This window comes from Oncorhynchus mykiss, chromosome 23 (assembly GCF_057628025.1).
Source record: "Oncorhynchus mykiss isolate SJ-2025 chromosome 23, ASM5762802v1, whole genome shotgun sequence".
In the NCBI taxonomy this organism is placed as follows: domain Eukaryota; kingdom Metazoa; phylum Chordata; class Actinopteri; order Salmoniformes; family Salmonidae; genus Oncorhynchus; species Oncorhynchus mykiss.
Window position 1 is genome coordinate 40,791,187 of NC_143044.1, and position 24,647 is coordinate 40,815,833.

General features: G+C 44.2%; 1 protein-coding gene across 8 annotated transcripts in view; it reads right to left on the reverse strand.

Moving 5' to 3' along the window:
* LOC110503025 (beta-1,3-N-acetylglucosaminyltransferase radical fringe) overlaps positions 1-24,647 on the reverse strand; it is a 38,654-nt gene that overhangs the window by 10,018 nt on the left and 3,989 nt on the right. For 7 of the 8 annotated variants that reach the window (XM_090217490.1, XM_090217491.1, XM_036960734.2 and 4 more), the window contains 2 exons: positions 1,143-1,191; positions 863-965 (listed from right to left, as the gene is read on the reverse strand). In XM_090217490.1, the coding sequence (XP_090073616.1) occupies positions 863-965; positions 1,143-1,191 (152 nt within the window). Of the gene's footprint in view, positions 1-862; positions 966-1,142; positions 1,192-13,013; positions 13,156-24,647 lie in introns of those variants that run through there. The other variant, XM_090217492.1, reaches the window with a different exon arrangement.

A 24,647-nucleotide genomic window follows, 5' to 3' on the forward strand; every position in this document is an offset into this window, starting at 1 on the left:
TCCTGAAACTGGGGGGGGGGGGGGGGGGGCTCAGTACTCTTGACAAAGGAAGCAGGGTTAAAGGTCCAATGCAGCCGTTTCCCAATATTAAATCTTACTGTGATTGTTCTCAATTCAAATCGTCAAAAGGAAACAAGAATAGCTTCTTACCAAGGAGCCATTTCTCAAGAAAGAATGTTTCTAGGACTGTCTGGAAGTGGTCAGAGTGGGGAGAGGAAAACTGAAGTTGTTATTGGCGGCAGGTAGCCTAGTGGTTAGAGCATTGGGCCAGTAATCGAAAGGTTGCTTGATCGAATCCCCGAGCTGACAAGGTAAAAATCTGTCGTTCTGCCCCTGAACAAGGCACTGTTCCTAGGCCGTCATTGAAAACAAGAATTTGTTCTTTAACTAATCTACTGCCTGGAATGTCACCAATCAGGCCAAAACTCCATCTCTCCAAAACAAGCTGAAACTTCAGGTGGTCTTTTCAAACAGCTCATCATTTTACAATTCAACAGTATTATTCCAACCTCATAGTATGGAAATACATGTCATGTTTTGACTGCAATGGGCTTTAAACACAGAGCAAGTGGGACTTCGTAAACATGAACTTCTTCTGAATTGGCTTCTTATTGGCCAATTATAATAAATGACTTAATATATAGTTAAGTTCTTAGCGTGTAATGTGATGGGAAATAACAGGTGTAGCAGACATGGCTACTCATGATCACGTGATGAGGTAGCCTCGCCTGCGAGATCAAAATCAGTGTCACCAATTTCCTCTTGGTGTTATGGTCAAGACCTGGGTTTCTCCCGTGGGAGACCTGTGTTCAAATCCCACCGGTTACACAGGCAGTAAGGTAAAGTGTGACTGAACACTCACTTCCTCTGTGACTCGATGAACTTGTCGTATTCCACAGACATCTTACAGCACAGGGCCTGCCGTGTGTGTGCTGCTGAACAGTTGGTGTTGATGATGTTATCCCCTGACAGAGAGAATAAGAAAGGGTGTTGAGACAGTTATAATGGAGTATCAAATACACATATCCCTGATAACATATTATGAGCCTCTCTAAGAACATCAATTACAAAGGTACAGTGACACAATAATTGCTCTCCTATTTGTACTTCCATTGTCCACCTTTGGAAGTGTATTGTCTTACCTGCTCTCCTCCTCAGCTCCTGATCCTCCCCATCTGTGAATATAAAGGTCTTAAGGACACAAACACAGAGAAAGAGAGATGGTGTTAAAGGAACTCAATATAAAGGTCTTGAGGACACAGACATAGACAGACAGACACAGACGTAACGGAACTCAAACGTGCAACCTGAATTTGGACAGAAACAACTGGAAAGGATTTTTACTGCTAAAGACTGCCGAGGACTACCCAGCAACACAACAACCAGCAGGTAAAGACTGCCGAGGACTACCCAGCAACACAACAACTAGCAGGTAAAGACTGCCAAGGACTACCCAGCAACACAACAACCAGCAGGTAAAGACTGCTAAGGACTACCCAGCAACACAACAACCAGCAGGTAAAGACTGCCAAGGACGACCCAGCAACACAACAACCAGCAGGTAAAGACTGCTAAGGACTACCCAGCAACACAACAACCAGCAGGTAAAGACTGCCAAGGACTACCCAGCAACACAACAACCAGCAGGTAAAGACTGCCAAGGACTACCCAGCAACACAACAACCAGCAGGTAAAGACGGCTAAGGACTAACCAGCAACACAACAACCAGGAGGTAAAGACTGCTAAGGACTACCCAGCAACACAACAACCAGGAGGTAAAGACTGCCAAGGACTACCCAGCAACACAACAACCAGCAGGTAAAGACGGCTAAGGACTAACCAGCAACACAACAACCAGGAGGTAAAGACGGTTAAGGACTACCCAGCAACACAACAACCAGCAGGTAAAGACTGCCAAGGACTACCCAGCAACACAACAACCAGCAGGTAAAGACGGCTAAGGACTACCCAGCAACACAACAACCAGGAGGTAAAGACGGTTAAGGACTACCCAGCAACACAACAACCAGCAGGTAAAGACTGCCAAGGACTACCCAGCAACACAACAACCAGCAGGTAAAGACTGCCAAGGACTACCCAGCAACACAACAACCAGGAGGTAAAGACTGCCAAGGACTACCCAGCAACACAACAACCAGGAGGTAAAGACTGCTAAGGACTACCCAGCAACACAACAACCAGCAGGTAAAGACTGCTAAGGACTACCCAGCAACACAACAACCAGCAGGTAAAGACTGCCAAGGACTACCCAGCAACCAGGAAGTAAAGACTGCCAAGGACTACCCAGCAACACAACAACCAGCAGGTAAAGACTGCCAAGGACTACCCAGCAACACAACAACCAGCAGGTAAAGACGGCTAAGGACTACCTAGCAACACAACAACCAGCAGGTAAAGACTGCCAAGGACTACCCAGCAACACAACAACCAGCAGGTAAAGACGGTTAAGGACTACCCAGCAACACAACAACCAGCAGGTAAAGACTGCCAAGGACTACCCAGCAACACAACAACCAGCAGGTAAAGACTGCTAAGGACTACCCAGCAACACAACAACCAGCAGGTAAAGACTGCTAAGGACTACCCAGTAACACAACAACCAGCAGGTAAAGACTGCCAAGGACTACCCAGCAACACAACAACCAGCAGGTAAAGACTGCCAAGGACTACCCAGCAACACAACAACCAGCAGGTAAAGACTGCCAAGGACTACCCAGCAACCAGGAGGTAAAGACTGCCAAGGACTACCCAGCAACACAACAACCAGCAGGTAAACACTGCTAAGGACTAACCAGCAACACAAGAACCAGCAGGTAAAGACGGTTAAGGACTACCCAGCAACACAACAACCAGCAGGTAAAGACTGCCAAGGACTACCCAGCAACACAACAACCAGCAGGTAAAGACTGCCAAGGACTACCCAGCAACCAGGAGGTAAAGACTGCCAAGGACTACCCAGCAACACAACAACCAGCAGGTAAAGACTGCTAAGGACTAACCAGCAACACAAGAACCAGCAGGTAAAGACTGCCAGGGCTACCCAGCAACACAACAACCAGCAGGTAAAGACTGCCAAGGACTACCCAGCAACACAACAACCAGCAGGTAAAGACGGTTAAGGACTACCCAGCAACACAACAACCAGGAGGTAAAGACTGCCAAGGACTACCCAGCAACACAACAACCAGGAGGTAAAGACTGCCAAGGACTACCCAGCAACACAACAACCAGCAGGTAAAGACTGCCAAGGACTACCCAGCAACACAACAACCAGCAGGTAAAGACTGCCAAGGACTACCCAGCAACCAGGAGGTAAAGACTGCCAAGGACTACCCAGCAACACAACAACCAGCAGGTAAAGACTGCTAAGGACTAACCAGCAACACAAGAACCAGCAGGTAAAGACGGCTAAGGACTACCCAGCAACACAACAACCAGCAGGTAAAGAATGCCAAGGACTACCCAGCAACACAACAACCAGCAGGTAAAGACTGCCAAGGACTACCCAGCAACCAGGAGGTAAAGACTGCCAAGGACTACCCAGCAACACAACAACCAGCAGGTAAAGACTGCTAAGGACTAACCAGCAACACAAGAACCAGCAGGTAAAGACTGCCAAGGACTACCCAGCAACACAACAACCAGCAGGTAAAGACTGCCAAGGACTACCCAGCAACACAACAACCAGCAGGTAAAGACTGCTAAGGACTACCCAGCAACACAACAACCAGGAGGTAAAGACTGCTAAGGACTACCCAGTAACACAACAACCAGCAGGTAAAGACTGCCAAGGACTACCCAGCAACACAACAACCAGCAGGTAAAGACTGCCAAGGACTACCCAGCAACACAACAACCAGCAGGTAAAGACTGCTAAGGACTACCCAGCAACACAACAACCAGCAGGTAAAGACTGCCAAGGACTACCCAGCAACACAACAACCAGCAGGTAAAGACTGCCAAGGACTACCCAGCAACACAACAACCAGGAGGTAAAGACTGCCAAGGACTACCCAGCAACACAACAACCAGCAGGTAAAGACTGCCAAGGACTACCCAGCAACACAACAACCAGGAGGTAAAGACTGCCAAGGACTACCCAGCAACACAACAACCAGCAGGTAAAGACTGCCAAGGACTACCCAGCAACACAACAACCAGCAGGTAAAGACTGCCAAGGACTACCCAGCAACACAACAACCAGCAGGTAAAGACTGCCAAGGACTACCCAGCAACACAACAACTAGCAGGTAAAGACTGCCAAGGACTACCCAGCAACACAACAACCAGCAGGTAAAGACTGCTAAGGACTACCCAGCAACACAACAACCAGCAGGTAAAGACTGCCAAGGACTACCCAGCAACACAACAACCAGCAGGTAAAGACTGCCAAGGACTACCCAGCAACACAACAACCAGGAGGTAAAGACTGCTAAGGACTAACCAGTAACACAACAACCAACAGGTAAAGACTGCCAAGGACTACCCAGCAACACAACAACCAGCAGGTAAAGACTGCCAAGGACTACCCAGCAACACAACAACCAGGAGGTAAAGACTGCTAAGGACTACCCAGCAACACAACAACCAGCAGGTAAAGACTGCTAAGGACTACCCAGCAACACAACAACCAGCAGGTAAAGACTGCTAAGGACTAACCAGTAACACAACAACCAGCAGGTAAAGACTGCTAAGGACTAACCAGTAACACAACAACTAGCAGGTAAAGACTGCCAAGGACTACCCAGCAACACAACAACCAGCAGGTAAAGACTGCCAAGGACTACCCAGTAACACAACAACCAGCAGGTAAAGACTGCTAAGGACTACCCAGCAACACAACAACCAGCAGGTAAAGACTGCTAAGGACTAACCAGTAACACAACAACTAGCAGGTAAAGACTGCTAAGGACTAACCAGTAACACAACAACCAGCAGGTAAAGACTGCCAAGGACTACCCAGTAACACAACAACCAGCAGGTAAAGACTGCTAAGGACTACCCAGTAACACAACAACCAGCAGGTAAAGACTGCTAAGGACTACCCAGCAACACAACAACCAGCAGGTAAAGACTGCTAAGGACTAACCAGTAACACAACAACCAGCAGGTAAAGACTGCTAAGGACTACCCAGCAACACAACAACCAGCAGGTAAAGACTGCTAAGGACTACCCAGTAACACAACAACCAGCAGGTAAAGACTGCTAAGGACTACCCAGCAACACAACAACCAGCAGGTAAAGACTGCTAAGGACTAACCAGCAACCAGCAGAAAAAGCACAGCAAAAACCTAAATACCGCCCAACCTACAACTATTTGAGTAGATTTCCAATCTGTAGCTACTTCCCAGAGATTTTACTAGAAGATGCGGTATTTTACTATATGAAGGCTCAAATGCTTAGTTAGGACAGACGTCCCGGCAGCAAATTCAATTTACACGGAGGTGTGAAGTGAGAGGTGTGAATTTCCTTGAATACAACAATGGCAGCAGAGCACCACAGCCTCCTCAACCCAAATTAACAGGCCTCACACTCCTATGCAGAGGCCACACTCCTATGCAGAGGCCACATCCCTACGCAGAGGCAATCAAAGTACAGTTCACCCCAGAATTTTAAAATTATCCTGTATGTAAAAAGTACAAATAGAAGCTCCACAAGGAATATCCAGAGACACTATTTGCTAAACAACCTCATCTTCCACACCGACCAGTCCCCTGGCACGGCACAGGGCCATAAGAGCACACTACCCCTCTGTCAGGAGAGAGGGTATTAATTCAGGGTGGAAACTCAGAATACTGGACATTGAGGACACCGAGGCAGCCTGTTTCAACATGTACACGTCTGGAACAGTTATGGTGCAGGGAAACCTCATACCGTTTCAGCAGGACTTTCACAGGATTAAAGAGAGAACAGCAGGAGAAGCTCAATTGTGGTGACGAACCCACCATCCTGAGCGAGTCGAATCAAACCCACTCCTCAAACAGCCCCACAGACGAGCAGCCCCAAGAGGAGAGCCAAAACATGCAAGCTGAGGTCAACCACTCAGATTTTTTTTTTTTTTTACATAACTTAAAAAAAACATAAGCCTATGCAACATTAACCAATTAAAACAAGTTCTGTAGCAATATCACTGCATATTGGCTATGCTTGAACTGCCCTGCCTATGTTTCTTTTAGGAGATAGTGGTCAGCTTAAGATATTTTGATTGACCGTTCTGGTTGCCTAGTGATGGACTTAAATCCTGCTTCAGAAGTTCTTTACAGACAAGTAAAATGTCAGTTAATATCACAAGAGAAGGTTTTGTGTCGGCATTTAAAAAAACAAAACAGAACAGACAGACAAACAAACATGCCGTAGCTGAGGCGCTTTCAAGGGGCCACATTCCATTATGTCTGAAAACCGTAATTGATACAGGCTACCGGTAGCCTACTGTAATTTCATACGATGCTAAAATGAGGGTCACAATTCCAGCAGCTGTCACACGCTGGGTCTGTACATAGTCAATGGTAGGCTTCAATAGGACTCATACAGTAGGTACACCAGACTATAGCTCATCTTTTGGCAGTAGTGCTGGAGACTACTTTATCACTGACCATAACCCAGAGACTCAGAGCGTTCACGGCCAACCAACTGACACACCTATCAGACCACAGCAAAATCACAACCTACCAAAAAACTATTGGCCAACAACAAATCCAATCCCTCCTAGACAACTTCCTGGACAAAATGTTTCCCTGCTATAGTGAAGGAGTAAACTTAGCAGTAGGAAGCCTGAACAGTATATTTAACATATCACATTTAAATATTCAGCAGAAAACCTAAGAAAACGAACAACAATTAAAAATGGTTTGATGAAGAATGCATCAAACAAAAAATTTAGAAAACTATCCAACAAACTACCCAGAAAAACATAGCTTAGTCCTTCACTATGGTGACGCACTAGAACAGTCCAGAAATACACTATGAAAAAAGAAGGAACAGCATGACAGATAACAGCTCAATGTGACTGAAGAATCCATAGAATCAAATCACTCATGTGAAGAAAAAAAACTACGAAGAGCTACCTATCCAAAATGGAGATGAACGGATAAACCCCTTCTCCAACCCTTTCAGCCACATAACAAAGAACCAAGAACAAAAGCATATAAATGATCATTTACTAAACTTAGAATCAGTTATTAAAGACTACGGAAACAAACTGGTTTCTCTAGTTACATTGAATGAGTTACAGGACAAAATACAAACCCTCCAACCCCAAAAGTCCTGTGGTGTTGATGGTAACCTAAACAAAATGAGAAAATAGAGACCACAAATTCTAATGGGCTATTCTTAAACTCTTCAACATTATCCTCAGCTCTGGCATCTTCTCCAATATTTGAACCAAGGTCTGGTCACCCCAATGAGGAAATGTTGGAGGATGCTGTTGATGATACTGCAAAGGATTATTCCGAGATTGGAATCTGTATCAACTGCACTGTCATTATTGGGATCAAATTTGTCTCAACTTTTGTTTGGAATTTGTGGTCTGTATATTTTCCTATTTAATTTAGGTTACCATCAACACCACAGGCCTTTTTGGGTTGGAGAGTTTGTATTTTGTCTTGTTGCTCATCCAATGTAATTACTGAGTTGGGTTGTCTTTTGAGTTGATTATTTTCTGTTCATCATCCTGTTTATTTGTTTTTGTAAAAACGTTCTTGGTACACACAGGAAACTGTTGAGTGTCAAAAACCCAGCAGCGTTGCAGTTCTTGACACATTAAAACCAGTGCGCCTGGCACCTACTACCATACTCCATTCAAAGGCACTTAAATATTTTGTCTTGCCCATTCACCCTCTGAATGACACACATACACAATCCATGTCTCAATTGTCTCAAGGCTTAAAATCCTTCAATAACCTGTCTCTTCCCCATCATCAACACTGACCTCAATAAGGGATAATAGCTTTCACCTGCTCAGTCTATGTCATGTTTTGTACACTCAGTGTATATCAATGAATTGGCAAGGGCACAAGAGCAGTCCTCAGCATCTGGCCTCACCCTACTGGACTCGGAAATCACATGTCTACTGTTTGCAGATGATCTGGTGCTTCTGTCCCCAACCAAGGAGGGCCTACAGCAGCACCTAGATCTTCTGCACAGAGTCTGTCAGACAAATCTCAGTAAGACAAAAAATAATGGTGTTCCAAAAAAGGTCCAGTGGCCAGGATAACAAATACAAATTATATCGAGACACCGTTGCCCTAGAGCACACAAATAATTATACCTACCTCAACACCACAGGTAACTGTGAACGATCTAAGAGACAAGGCAAGAAGGGCCTTCTTCTATGCCATCACAAGGAACATAAAACTCGACATCCCAATTAGGAACTGGCAAAAAAATGACTTCAATCAGTTATAGAACCCATTGCCCTTTATGGTTGTGAGGTCTGGGGTCCGCTCACCAACCAATAATTCACAAAATAGGAAAAACACCCAATTGAGACTACATGGAGAATATACAAAAAATATACTTTGTGTACAGAATTAGGACTCTATGCCCCCTTGTTATCAAAATCCAGAAAAGTCGTTAAATTCTACAACCAGGAAGAAAGTCCCAAACCTTCCATAACAAAGCCATCACCTACAGAGAGATGAACCTAGAGAACAGTCCACTCAGCCATCTGGTTTTGGGGCTCAGTTCTAGGGCTCACAAAAACAAACAGACCCCACAGAGCCCCAGGACAGCAACATAATTACACCCAACCAAATCATGAGAAAACAAAAAGACAACTATTTGACAAACTGGAAAGGGTCAACTAAAATAACAAAGAAAACGTGAATGCTATTTGGCCCTAAACAGACAGTACACAGTGGCAGAATACCTGACCACTGTGACTGACACACACTTAAAAAATCCTTGATGTACAGACTCAGTGAGCATAGCCTTGCTCTTGAGAGAGGTCGCCGTAGGCAGACCTGGCTCTCAAGAGAAGACAGGATATGTGCCCACTGTCCACAAAATGAGGTGGAAACTGAGCTGCACTTCCTGACCTCCTACCAAATGTATGACCACATTACAGACACACTTCCCACAGATCCACAAAGAATTTGAAAACAAATCAAACACTAATAAATTCCCATATCTGTTTGGTTAAATACCACAATGTGCAATCACAACAGCACGATCTATGGCCTGTTGCAATGAGGAAAGGGCAACTACTGGAGCACAAACAACACTATAAATACCGCCAATATCTATCTGTTTATCTTCCCCCACAAATCGTACTACAGCTATTTGCACATTGCTAAAACACTGTACATAGCTGATAATAGAACACTTGAAATGGCTATATTTTTCAACCTTTTAGAGAGAGAGGGAGGAGAGGGGGTGAGAGAGGAGAAATGTGGCTTGCACAACCATGTCCTAGACATGCTGATTCATGGATCAAACAATAACCAGACTATTCTAAGTCAGACAACACTGGCCCCTTTCTCTCTATCTAGCCTTTACCCTGCTCACCTCAACAATGGCTTTCTCTCTCTCTCTCTCTCCTTTACCCTGCTAGCCTCAACCATGGCTTTCTCTCTCTCTCTCTCTGTTACCCTGCTAGCCTCAACCATGGCTTTCTCTCTCTCTCTCTCCTTTACCCTGCTCACCTCAACCATGGCTTTCTCTCTCTCTCTCTCCTTTACCCTGCTAGCCTCAACCATGGCTTTCTCTCTCTCTCTCTCCTTTACCCTGCTAGCCTCAACCATGGCTTTCTCTCTCTCTCTCCTTTACCCTGCTAGCCTCAACCATGGCTTTCTCTCTCTCTCTCCTTTACCCTGCTAGCCTCAACCATGGCTTTCTCTCTCTCCTTTACCCTGCTAGCCTCAACCATGGCTTTCTCTCTCTCTCTCCTTTACCCTGCTAGCCTCAACCATGGCTTTCTCTCTCTCTCCTTTACCATGCTAGCCTCAACCATGGCTTTCTCTCTCTCTCTCCCCTTTACCATGCTCGCCTCAACCATGGCTTTCTCTCTCCCTCTCTCCTTTACCCTGCTAGCCTCAACCATGGCTCTCTCTCTCTCTCCTTTACCCTGCTAGCCTCAACCATGGCTTTCTCTCTCTCTCTCTCTCTCTCTCTCTCTCTCTCTCTCTCTCCTTTACCCTGCTAGCCTCAACCATGGCTTTCTCTCTCTCTCTCTCTCTCCTTTACCATGCTAGCCTCAACCATGGCTTTCTCTCTCTCTCTCTCATTTACCCTGCTAGCCTCAACCATGGCTTTCTATCTCTCTCTCTCCTTTACCCTGCTAGCCTCAACCATGGCTTTCTCTCTCTCTCTCTCCTTTACCCTGCTAGCCTCAACCATGGCTTTCTCTCTCTCTCTCTCCTTTACCCTGCTAGCCTCAACCATGGCTTTCTCTCTCTCTCTCTCTCCTTTACCCTGCTAGCCTCAGCCATGGCTTTCTCTCTCTCTCTCTCCTTTACCCTGCTAGCCTCAACCATGGCTTTCTCTCTCTCTCTCTCCTTTACCCTGCTAGCCTCAACCATGGCTTTCTCTCTCTCTCTCTCCTTTACCCTGCTAGCCTCAACCATGGCTTTCTCGCTCTCCTTTACCCTGCTAGCCTCAACCATGGCTTTCTCGCTCTCCTTTACCCTGCTAGCCTCAACCATGGCTTTTTCTCTCTCTCTCTGCTTTACCCTGCTAGCCTCAACCATGGCTTTCTCTCTCTCTCTCCTTTACCCTGCTCACCTCAACCATGGCTTTCTCTCTCTCTCTCTCCTTTACCCTGCTAGCCTCAACCATGGCTTTCTCTCTCTCTCTCTCTCCTTTACCCTGCTCTCCTCAACCATGGCTTTCTCTCTCTCTCTCTCTCCTTTACCCTGCTAGTCTCAACCATGGCTTTCTCTCTCTCCTTTACCCTGCTAGCCTCAACCATGGCTCTCTCTCTCTCTCTCTCCTTTACCCTGCTAGCCTCAACCATGGCTTTCGCTCTCTCTCTCTCCTTTACCCTGCTAGCCTCAACCATGGCTTTCTCTCTCTCCTTTACCCTGCTAGCCTCAACCATGGCTTTCGCTCTCTCTCTCTCTCCTTTACCCTGCTAGCCTCAACCATGGCTTTCTCTCTCTCTCTCTCTCTCCTTTACCCTGCTAGCCTCAACCATGGCTTTCTCTCTCTCTCTCTCTCTCTCTCTCTCTCCTTTACCCTGCTCACCTCAACCATGGCTTTCTCTCTCCCTCTCTCCTTTACCCTGCTAGCCTCAACCATGGCTTTCTCTCTCTCCTTTACCCTGCTAGCCTCAACCATGGCTTTCGCTCTCTCTCTCTCTCCTTTACCCTGCTAGCCTCAACCATGGCTTTCTCTCTCTCTCTCTCTCCTTTACCCTGCTAGCCTCAACCATGGCTTTCTCTCTCTCTCTCCTTTACCCTGCTAGCCTCAACCATGGCTTTCTCTCTCCCTCTCCTTTACCATGCTAGCCTCAACCATGGCTTTCTCTCTCTCGCTCTCCTTTACCCTGCTAGCCTCAACCATGGCTTTCTCTCTCTCTCTCTCTCTCCTTTACCCTGCTAGCCTCAACCATGGCTTTCTCTCTCTCTCTCTCTCTCCTTTACCCTGCTAGCCTCAACCATGGCTTTCTCTCTCTCTCTCTCATTTACCCTGCTAGCCTCAACCATGGCTTTCTCTCTCTCTCTCTCCTTTACCATGCTAGCCTCAACCATGGCTTTCTCTCTCTCTCGCTCTCTCCTTTACCCTGCTAGCCTCAACCATGGCTTTCTCTCTCTCTCTCTCTCTCTCCCCTTTACCCTGCTAGCCTCAACCATGGCTTTCTCTCTCTCTCTCTCTCTCTCTCTCCTTTACCCTGCTCCCCTCAACCATGGCTTTCTCTCTCTCTCTCTCCTTTACCCTGCTAGCCTCAACCATGGCTTTCTCGCTCTCCTTTACCCTGCTAGCCTCAACCATGGCTTTCTCGCTCTCCTTTACCCTGCTCGCCTCAACCATGGCTTTCTCTATTTCTCTACTTTACCCTGCTTGATTCAACCATGGTTCCTCTTTCATTTCCTCCTCCCTCTCTCTCCTTATTGTCCTTTACCCCTTCCTACTGTCATTTATTCTTCCCTCCCTCCCCTCAGTCATCCTCCCTCCATCCTGTCCCTCATCCCCCTTCTTTTATGATTCAGTTGTCTCATCCCTGCCTCGACCCAGAGGCATGCCCTCTTTTTCTTCTGTGCCCTGGGAGACGCCGGGGCATTCCTGCCAGAAACCTACACAGGACACCACAGGCATGTGACACACACACACACACAAACAAATAGCCTACCAGGCAGAGCCAGGCCATGCCAGGCAAACAAAGGGATTTCACCATGAGGACAATGGGGGCTTTAAAACAGTTACAAGTTTAATGGCTGTCATAGGAAAAAACTGAAGATGGATCAACATTGGAGTTACTCCACAATACTAACCTAATTGACAGAGTGACCGGAAGAAAGCCTGTACAGAATACAATGACTCCAAAAGATGCATCCTGTTTGCAACAAGGCACTAAAGTAATACTGAAAAAAAAAGCAATTCACTTTTTGTCCTAATACAAAGTGTTATGTTTGGGGCAAATCCAATACAACACATTACTGAGTACCACTCTCCATATTTTCAAGCATAGTGGTGGCTGCAACATTATGTGTGTTATGGCTATGCTTGTAATCGTTAAGGACTGGGGAGTTAGCAAGAATACAGTGACTATTCCCACATAAAATTGAAATAATTTTTCATTATGGGGTATTGTGTGGAGATGGGTGATATACATTTATTTTTTTTAAATCCTTTCTGAATTCAGGCTGTAATAAAATGTGGAATAAGGGGTATGAATACTTTCTGAAGGCACTGTACATTCTCTGACAGGCTGTTGAAACAACGCACATGCACGCACCCACACACACACACACACACACGACAAAAGTGATAACATCTTGTATAAACATTTCAAAATACCATGGTTCTACTCTAGTTGTTTAAAAGTTGCTTTACCGTGCAGGTGAAGGCTTCCAATCCCTTCATTCTACAGTAACTTTCATCCTTCCCTCAAGTCCTTTTCCACCAACTTTATTATGAACACTGTAGAAGGATTCCTAGAAGAAGTTTCCACATTTGAAAGACTCAGAGAGTAAAGCTGTGACTCAGTGTGGTTCCATTTCTCTCATTTCTTCAGAGAAACCCTCCCACTTATACAGAGACAAGGTTAGCCTTGAGATTGTGTTCACTCAGCAAGATAGGGCCTGAAGAGAAATGGCTGCTCTCTCATAGGGTTTTAACAGGCCCAAATAAACACAGCAGGCATCCTTTAAATGCTCTAGGTAGATATTGCCCATAGTCACAGATCTAGGATCAGCTTACCCACCATAAATTCTAACTTTAACCATTAGTGAGGAGAAACACAAAACAGACCTTAGATCAGTGTCTTGTAGCAACTTCATACTACTCCATAAACCCTGCATGAGCCAGACTGACTGTTTGAAAGCTCCATTCCATCGAACCTCAGACACCAATCAGAGCCCTGTCCCTCTATAGATCCCACTACTCTTCAAACCATCTGGGTTTCCTAACAGTAAAACAACTGAAGAGTCTGTCACATCCACATGATCTACAAATTAGTAGAACAACCCAGCTGCTGCTCTTAACGGATGCTCCTAAAATTGTCTGTTGAGTGGCTCAACCTTGTTGACCTAAAGCCTATGAGAGCTACAACAGTCTGAGCCAACAGTTAAAATGATAGGTAGGTTGTCACACTTGGACAACAAGACTTTTAGTCAAATGTTGTGCAGGTGGTTAGTAGACTGTAGACACACATTGGGCCTTTGGCACAACGCAGTCTTTGAACAGTCATCTTCTGGGCTGTCCCAAATGGCATCCCTATGGTCCTGGTCAAAAGTAGTGCACTATAAAGGGAATAGGGTGCCATTTGGGACACACTGCTGGAGCAGCCTGGGAGGTAGAATCTTTTTATGTCAACACAAAAAGAGCTGGTTAGAAACGGTGGTCCAACATCTGTGACGTTAGTTACTGAGCAAATTGGGCCAGTGTGTTTGGTCCTGTTAATGTGCAGCTGAACACTGGAACTCTTTGTGTTGTAGGGCCTCACTGCTGATCTGTTTTATAGGCTCTGAACAGACCGGTGATATTAACCACAGTCACATTCTCTCTCTGACTCAAATGGTACCCTATTCCCTATATAGCGCACATGTAGTACATCAGGGTCCATACGGTGCTATTTGGGACACACATCAGTTTCTGGTTGGTCCCTAAACTTCAGTGGCTGAGCTAACATCCCTGCTGTTTACTCAAGCAGTGCAAAGGTGTGCTGGCATAAAAAAAGTTGCATAGGTGTGAGGCAGAGTACTTTATGTGCGTTTCAAGACGCGTTTCAAGATGCAGTGTGTTTTAAAGTATTCTGAGTGTGAAATAACCATAAGTGTGAAGGTGTGTTTTAATGTGACTATGTTGGCTATGGAAAGAGTATGAAGTAGCCCTTCACTCCTTTCTCTTCAAGTTAATCAGAACTGACAAATGGGAACCCATTCCAACTTTAAACACACTATTTGACACATGGGAATCTTTCATTAAGGGAAAACTTCAGGATCTACCCCATGACACAGTTCAGGATCTACCCCATGACACAATTCAGGATCTACCCCATGACACAGTTCTGGATCTACCCCATGACACAGTTCAGGATCTACCCCATGACACAGTTCTGGATCTACCCCATGACACAGTTCTGGGTTCACCCCATGACACAGTTCAGGATCTACCCCATGACACAGTTCAGGATCTACCCCATGACACAGTTCAGGTCCTCACCATGACACAGTTCAGGATCTACCCCATGACACAGTTCTGGACCTACCCCATGACACAGTTCAGGATCTACCCCATGACACAGTTCAGGATCTACCCCATGACACAGTTCAGGATCTACCCCATGACACAGTTCTGGTCCTACCCCATGACACAGTTCTGGTCCTACCCCATGACACAGTTCTGGTCCTACCCCATGACACAGTTCTGGTCCTACCCCATGACACAGTTCTGGTCCTACTCCATGACACAGTTCTGGTCCTACCCCATGACACAGTTCTGGTCCTACCCCATGACACAGTTCTGGTCCTACCCCATGACACAGTTCTGGTCCTACTCCATGACACAGTTCTGGTCCTACCCCATGACACAGTTCTGGTCCTACCCCATGACACAGTTCTGGATCTACCCCATGACACAGTTCTGGTCCTACCCCATGACACAGTTCTGGATCTACCCCATGACACAGTTCTGGATCTACCCCATGACACAGTTCTGGATCTACCCCATGACACAGTTCAGGATCTACCCCATGACACAGTTCTGGATCTACCCCATGACACAGTTCAGGATCTACCCCATGACACAGTTCAGGATCTACCCCATGACACAGTTCTGGATCTACCCCATGACACAGTTCAGGATCTACCCCATGACACAGTTCAGGATCTACCCCATGACACAGTTCTGGATCTACCCCATGACACAGTTCAGGTCCTACCCCATGACACAGTTCAGGATCTACCCCATGACACAGTTCTGGTCCTACGCCATGACACAGTTCAGGATCTACCCCATGACACAGTTCAGGTCCTACCCCATGACACAGTTCTGGTCCTACCCCATGACACAGTTCTGGTCCTACCCCATGACACAGTTCTGGTCCTACCCCATGACACAGTTCTGGTCCTACCCCATGACACAGTTCTGGTCCTACCCCATGACACAGTTCTGGTCCTACTCCATGACACAGTTCTGGTCCTACCCAGTGACACAGTTCTGGTCCTACTCCGTGACACAGTTCTGGTCCTACCCCATGACACAGTTCTGGATCTACCCCATGACACAGTTCTGGATCTACCCCATGACACAGTTCTGGATCTACCCCATGACACAGTTCTGGATCTACCCCATGACACAGTTCTGGATCTACCCCATGACACAGTTCAGGATCTACCCCATGACACAGTTCAGGATCTACCCCATGACACAGTTCAGGATCTACCCCATGACACAGTTCAGGATCTACCCCATGACACAGTTCTGCATCTACCCCATGACACAGTTCTGGATCTACCCCATGACACAGTTCAGGATCTACCCCATGACACAGTTCAGGTCCTCACCATGACACAGTTCAGGTCCTACCCCATGACACAGTTCAGGATCTACCCCATGACACAGTTCTGGTCCTACGCCATGACACAGTTCAGGATCTACCCCATGACACAGTTCAGGATCTACCCCATGACACAGTTCTGGTACTACCCCATGACACAGTTCTGGTCCTACCCCATGCCACAGTTCTGGTCCTACCCCATGACACAGTTCTGGTCCTACCCCATGACACAGTTCTGGTCCTACCCCATGACACAGTTCTGGTCCTACCCCATGACACAGTTCTGGTCCTACCCCATGACACAGTTCTGGTCCTACTCCATGACACAGTTCTGGTCCTACTCCATGACACAGTTCTGGTCCTACTCCATGACACAGTTCTGGTCCTACCCCATGACACAGTTCTGGTCCTACCCCATGACACAGTTCTGGTCCTACTCCATGACACAGTTCTGGATCTACCCCATGACACAGTTCTGGATCTACCCCATGACACAGTTCTGGTCCTACTCCATGACACAGTTCTGGATCTACCCCATGACACAGTTCTGGTCCTACTCCATGACACAGTTCTGGATCTACCCCATGACACAGTTCTGGATCTACTCCATGACACAGTTCTGGTCCTACTCCATGACACAGTTCTGGTCCTACCCCATGACACAGTTCTGGTCCTACCCCATGACACAGTTCTGGTCCTACCCCATGACACAGTTCTGGTCCTACTCCATGACACAGTTCTGGTCCTACTCCATGACACAGTTCTGGTCCTACTCCATGACACAGTTCTGGTCCTACTCCATGACACAGTTCTGGATCTACCCCATGACACAGTTCTGGTCCTACCCCATGACACAGTTCTGGTCCTACCCCATGACACAGTTCTGGTCCTACCCCATGACACAGTTCTGGTCCTACCCCATGACACAGTTCTGGTCCTACTCCATGACACAGTTCTGGTCCTACTCCATGACACAGTTCAGGTCCTCACCATGACACAGTTCAGGTCCTACCCCATGACACAGTTCAGGATCTACCCCATGACACAGTTCTGGTCCTACTCCATGACACAGTTCTGGTCCTACCCCATGACACAGTTCTGGTCCTACCCCATGACACAGTTCTGGTCCTACCCCATGACACAGTTCTGGTCCTACCCCATGACACAGTTCTGGTCCTACTCCATGACACAGTTCTGGTCCTACTCCATGACACAGTTCTGGTCCTACTCCATGACACAGTTCTGGTCCTACCCCATGACACAGTTCTGGTCCTACCCCATGACACAGTTCTGGTCCTACCCCATGACACAGTTCTGGTCCTACTCCATGACACAGTTCTGGTCCTACTCCATGACACAGTTCTGGTCCTACTCCATGACACAGTTCTGGTCCTACTCCATAACACAGTTCTCCCCAGCTGTGCTCTTTAGCCTGTTGACATACACACCTATGCAACCTACATGTACAAATTACCTTGACTAACCTGCACCCCTGCACATTTACTCAGTAGCGGGACCCCTGTATATAGCCTCGTTATTGTTATGTAATTCTACTGTGTCACTTTTACTTTATTTAGTAAATATTTTCTTAACTATTTATTGAACTGCACTGTTGGATAAGGGCTTGTATAAGTAAGCACTTCACAGTTGTATTCCTGTTGTATTCGGCACATGTGACAAATACAATTTGATACAGTACCAGTCAAAAGTTTGGAAACACCTACTCATTCAAGGGTTTTTCTTAATTTGTACTATTTTCTACATTGTAGAATAATAGTGAAGACATCAAAACCATGAAATAACACATATGGAATCATGTAGTAACCAAAAAAGTGTTAACCAATTCAAAATATATTTTATATTTGAGATTCTTCAAAGTAGCCACCCTTTGCCTTGATGATAGCTTTGCACACTCTTGGCATTCTCTCAACCAGCTTCACCTGGAATGCTTTTCCAACAAGGAGTTCCCACATATGCCGAGCACTTATTGGCTGCTTTTCCTCCACTCTGCGGTCCAACTCATCCCAAACCATCTCAATTGGGTTTAGGTCAGGTGATTGTGGAGGCCAGATCATTTGATGCAGCCTCCTATAGATCCCTGGCTGGGGACCGCTGATATATAATATATTCTACAGCCTCCTATAGATCCCTGTGTTGGGACTGGGGAGCCCCTGTGTTTGGAGAGGGATTACACCAGAGAATTCTCCCCCTTTCTCCCTCCCTTGTTATTCACCCTGACTTATCCACTAAACACATTTCTCCTGACCCCCAGCCCCCTGCTCATTCTTCCTGCTCCTATCCCAACCCCTTTACCTAAAGACATGTCCCCTCTCCCCAACCGGCCCAGCACCCTCTCCCCCTTCCTTCCCAGTTCACCCACCCAACCCTTCTCCCACAGATTCCCAATGCACCCCTGCCATCTAAAGGGGAGGTGGGGGAGGTGGAGGAGGAGGGGGGCAGATTCCTGTAGAGTGAGAGAACAAACACAGCAGTGTGTTCCTCCTACTCATGTCTCCTGCTCTCCTCTAGTTGCTCAGGAACTTCCTCCCTCTGGGAACCCAGGGTCTACCACCACACACACATGCTTCCCAACCCTACTGAGACACCCAGGGCATACAACCAGCAGCTGCCATGCCTTTACACCACATACACAAGCTGTCATGTGCTTAACCATTCCATATCCCCTGCCAGCCATGGTTCCACACACACACACACACACACACACACACACACACACACACACACACACACACACACACACACACACACACACACACGATCCTATGGCCACTGAGCCACCGTTCAGTAGAACATCCGTCCTTCTATACCATCTCTACTCAGACATCTGTTCTGTCCTTCTATACCATCTCTACTACTGTCTACTCCAACATCTGTTCCGTCCTTCTATACCATCTCTACTACTGTCTACTCCAACATCTGTTCCGTCCTTCTATACCATCTCTACTACTGTCTACTCCAACATCTGTTCCGTCCTTCTATACCCTCTCTACTCCAACATCTGTTCTGTCCTTCTGTACCACCTCTACTACTGTCTACTCCAACATCTGTTCCGTCCTTCTATACCATCTCTACTACTGTCTACTCCAACATCTGTTCCGTCCTTCTATACCATCTCTACTACTGTCTACTCCAACATCTGTTCCGTCCTTCTATACCATCTCTACTACTGTCTACTCCAACATCTGTTCCGTCCTTCTATACCATCTCTACTACTGTCTACTCCAACATCTGTTCCGTCCTTCTATACCCTCTCTACTCCAACATCTGTTCTGTCCTTCTGTACCACCTCTACTCCAACATCTGTTCCGTCCTTCTATACCACCTCTACTACTGTCTACTCCAACATCTGTTCTGTCCTTCTGTACCACCTCTACTCCAACATATGTTCCGTCCTTCTATACCACCTCTACTACTGTCTACTCCAACATCTGTTCTGTCCTTCTGTACCATCATGTGGTTTGCTAGACGAGTTATAGAACCAGATCCAAAGAGTCAATTGATTCCAAATGACCTCTATGCTCTATCTGTTCCGTCCTTCTATACCATCTCTACTACTGTCTACTCCAACATCTGTTCCGTCCTTCTATACCATCTCTACTACTGTCTACTCCAACATCTGTTCCGTCCTTCTATACCCTCTCTACTCCAACATCTGTTCTGTCCTTCTGTACCACCTCTACTACTGTCTACTCCAACATCTGTTCCGTCCTTCTATACCATCTCTACTACTGTCTACTCCAACATCTGTTCCGTCCTTCTATACCATCTCTACTACTGTCTACTCCAACATCTGTTCCGTCCTTCTATACCATCTCTACTACTGTCTACTCCAACATCTGTTCCGTCCTTCTATACCATCTCTACTACTGTCTACTCCAACATCTGTTCCGTCCTTCTATACCCTCTCTACTCCAACATCTGTTCTGTCCTTCTGTACCACCTCTACTCCAACATCTGTTCCGTCCTTCTATACCACCTCTACTACTGTCTACTCCAACATCTGTTCTGTCCTTCTGTACCACCTCTACTCCAACATATGTTCCGTCCTTCTATACCACCTCTACTACTGTCTACTCCAACATCTGTTCTGTCCTTCTGTACCATCATGTGGTTTGCTAGACGAGTTATAGAACCAGATCCAAAGAGTCAATTGATTCCAAATGACCTCTATGCTCTTGACACGCTTATTTTCATTCTGAACCACATGAGCTGATACTCTTGGCAATGGGCAAGTCCATGTCAACAGAATTACGCTGGCTATTTTTCACTTAAAAATGTATGCCAAACAAAAATAACCTCTATATGACATGTTCTACATGATATGTTCAATATGATACGGTATGTTCTATATGATGTGTTCTATATAATACAGTATGTTCTAAATGATATAGAACATACTGTATAATATATTATATATGATACAGTGTGTTCTATGTGATACAGTATGTTCTATATGATGTCTTCTATATAATACATTGTTCTAAATGATACAGTAAGTTCTTTATAATACAGTATGTTCTTTATAATACAGTATGTTCTATATTCTATATGATATGTTCTATATGATACAGTATGTTCTTTATAATACAGTATGTTCTATATTCTATATGATATGTTCTATATGATACAGTATGTTCTATATAATACAGTATGTTCTAAATGATACAGTATGCTCTTTATAATACAGTATGTTCTATATGATACGTTATAAATGATGTGTTCTATATGATACAGTATGTTCTATATGTTCTATATGCTACAATATGATATGTTCTATATGATACAGTGTGTTCTATATGATACAGTATGTTCTTTATAATACAGTATGTTCTATATTCTATATTATATGTTCTACATAATACAGTATGTTCTATATGATACAGTATGCTCTTTATAATACAGTATGTTCTATATGATACAGTATGTTCTATATGATACGTTCTATATGATAGTATGTTCTATATGACATGTTCTATATGATACAGCATGTTCTATATGATATGTTCTATATGCTACAATATGATACAGCATGTTCTATATGATATGTTCTATATGCTACAATATGATACAGCATGTTCTATATTATACAGTGTGTTCTATATAATATGTTCTATATGACACAGTATGTTCTATGTGATTTGTTCATATGATATGCTCTATATAATAAAGTGTGTTCTATATGATGTGTTTTATACAATACAGTGTGTTCTATATGATGTGTTCTATATGATACAGTGTGTTCTATATGATACAGTATGTTCTATATGATATGCTCTATATAATACAGTGTGTTCTATATGATACAGTATGTTCTATATGATGTGTTCTATATGATACAGTGTGTTCTATATTATATGCTCTATATGATAGTGTGTTCTATATGATATGCTCTATATGATACAGTGTGTTCTATATGATACAGTGTGTTCTGTATGATATGGTCTATATGATACAGTGTGTTCTATATGATATGCTCTATATGATACAGTGTGTTCTATATGATTTGCTCTATATGATACAGTGTGTTCTATATGATGTGTTCTATATGATACAGTGTGTTCTATATGATACAGTGTGTTCTGTATGATATGGTCTATATGATACAGTGTGTTCTATATGATGTGTTCTATATGATACAGTGTGTTCTATATGATACAGTGTGTTCTATATGATGTGTTCTATATGATACAGTGTGTTCTATATGATATGCTCTATATGATACAGTGTGTTCTATATGATACAGTGTGTTCTATATGATGTGTTCTATATGATACAGTGTGTTCTATATGATACAGTATGTTCTATATGATACAGTATGTTCTATATGATGTTTTCTATATGATGTGTTCTATATGATACAGTATGTGTTCTATATGATACAGTGTGTTCTATATGATGTGTTCTATATGATACAGTGTGTTCTATATGATACAGTGTGTTCTATATGATGTGTTCTATATGATACAGTGTGTTCTATATGATGTGTTCTATATGATACAGTGTGTTCTATATGATATGCTCTATATAATACAGTGTGTTCATATGATACAGTATGTATGTTCTATATGATTTGTTCATATGATACAGTATGTATGTTCTATATGATTTGTTCATATGATATGCTCTATATAATACGGTGTGTTCTATATGATATATGATAAAGTATGTCTGTTCTATATGATTTGTTTATACGATATGCTCTATATATATATAATACAGTATGTTCTGTGTGTGTTCTATATGATACAGTATGTATGTTCTATATGATATGCTCTATATAATACAGTATGTTCTATATGTGTTCTATATGATTTGTTCATATGATAGTGTGTTCTATATGATGTGCTCTATTTAATACAGTGTGTTCTATAGGATGTGTTCTATATTATATGTTCTACATGATGTGTTTTATGATGTGTTCTCTATGATACAGTGTGTTCTATATGATGTGTTCTATATTATATGTTCTACATGATGTGTTTTATGATGTGTTCTCTATGATACAGTAGGTTCTATAACGTGGTATTTTTTTAATGTAACCTTTATTTAACTAGGTAAGTCAGTTAAGAACAAATTCTTATTTTCAATGACGGCCTAGGAAGAGTGGGTTAACTGTTTTGGTTCTGGGGCAGAACGACAGATGTTTTATCTCGTCAGCTCGGGGATTCGATCTTGCAACCTTTCGGTTACTAGTCCAAAGCTCAAACCATTAGGCTACCTGCCGACCCATGATACAGTATATTCCATATGATGTGTTCTATATGATACAGTATGTTCTATATAATATCATCTATATGGTAGAGTATGTTCTATATGATATGTTCTATATGATGTGCTCTATATGACGATTTCTATATGATACAGTATGTTCTATATGATACAGTATGTTCTATATGATACGCCATATTTTACAGTTGAAGTCAGAAGTCTGCATACACTTAGGTTGGAGTCATTAAAACTAGTTTTTCAACCACTCCACAAATGTCTTGTTAACAAACTATATTTTTGGCAAGTCGGTTAGGAGATCTACGTTGTGCATGACACAAGTAATTTTTCCAACGATTATTTAACTTATAATTCACTGTATCACAATTCCAGTGGGTCAGAAGTTTACATACACTAAGTTGACGGTGCCGTTAAACAGCTTGGAAAATTACAGAAAATGATGTCATGGCTTTAGAAGCTTCTGATAGGCTAATTGACAATTTGAGTCAATTGGAGGTGTACCTGTGGATGTATTTCAAGGCCTACCTTCAAACTCAGTGCCTCTTTGCATGACATCATGGGAAAATCAAAAGAAATCAGCCAAGACCTCAGAAAAAAAATGTGTAGACCTCCACAAGTCTGGTTCATCCTTGGGAGCAATTTCCAAACACCTGAAGGTACCACACTCATCTGTACAAACAATAGTACGTTAGTATAAACACCATGGGACCACGCAGCTGCCATACCGCCCAGGAAGGAGATGCATTCTGTCTCTTAGAGATCAACGTACTTTGGTGCGAAAAGTGCAAATCAATCCCAGAACAACAGCAAAGGACCTTGTGAAGATGCTGGAGGAAACGGGTACAAAAGTATCTATATCCACAGTAAAACGAGTCCTATATCGACATAACCTGAAAGGCCGCTCAGCAAGGAAGAAGACACTAATCCAAAACCGCCATAAAATAGCCAGACTACGGTTTGCAACTGCACATGGGGACAAAGATCGTACTTTTGGAGAAATATCCTCTGGTCTGATGAAACAGAAATAGAACTGTTTGGCCATAATGACCATCATTATGTTTGGAGGAAAAAGGGGGAGGCTTGCAAGCCAAAGAACACCATCCCAATTGTGAAGCATGGGGTTGGCAGCATCATGTTGTGGGGGTGCTTTGCTGCTGGAGGGACTTATGCACGTCACAAAATAGATGGCATCATGAGGTAGGAAAATGATGTAGATATATTGAAGCAACATCTCAATCAGGAAGTTAAAGCTTGGTCACAAATGGGTCTTCTAATTGGACAATGACTCCAAGCATACTTCCAAAGTTGTGGCAAAATGGCTTAAGGACAACAAAGTCAAGGTATTGGAGTGGCCATCAGAAAGGCCTGACCTCAATCCTATAGAAAATGTGTAGGCAGAACTGAAAAAGTGTGTGTGAGCAAGGAGGCCTACAAACCTGACTCAGTTACACCAGCTCTGTCAGGAGGAATGGGCCAAAATTCACCCAACTTATTGTGGGAAGCTTGTGGAAGGCTACCCGAAACGTTTGACCCAAGTTAAACTATTTAAAGGCAATGCTACCAAATACTAATTGAGTGTATGTAAACTTCTGACCCACTGGGAATGTGAAGAAGGAAATAAAAGCTGAAATAAATCACTCCCTCTACTATTATTCTGACATTTCACATTCTTAAAATAAAGTGGTGATCCTAACTGACCTAAGACAGGGCCTTTTTACTAG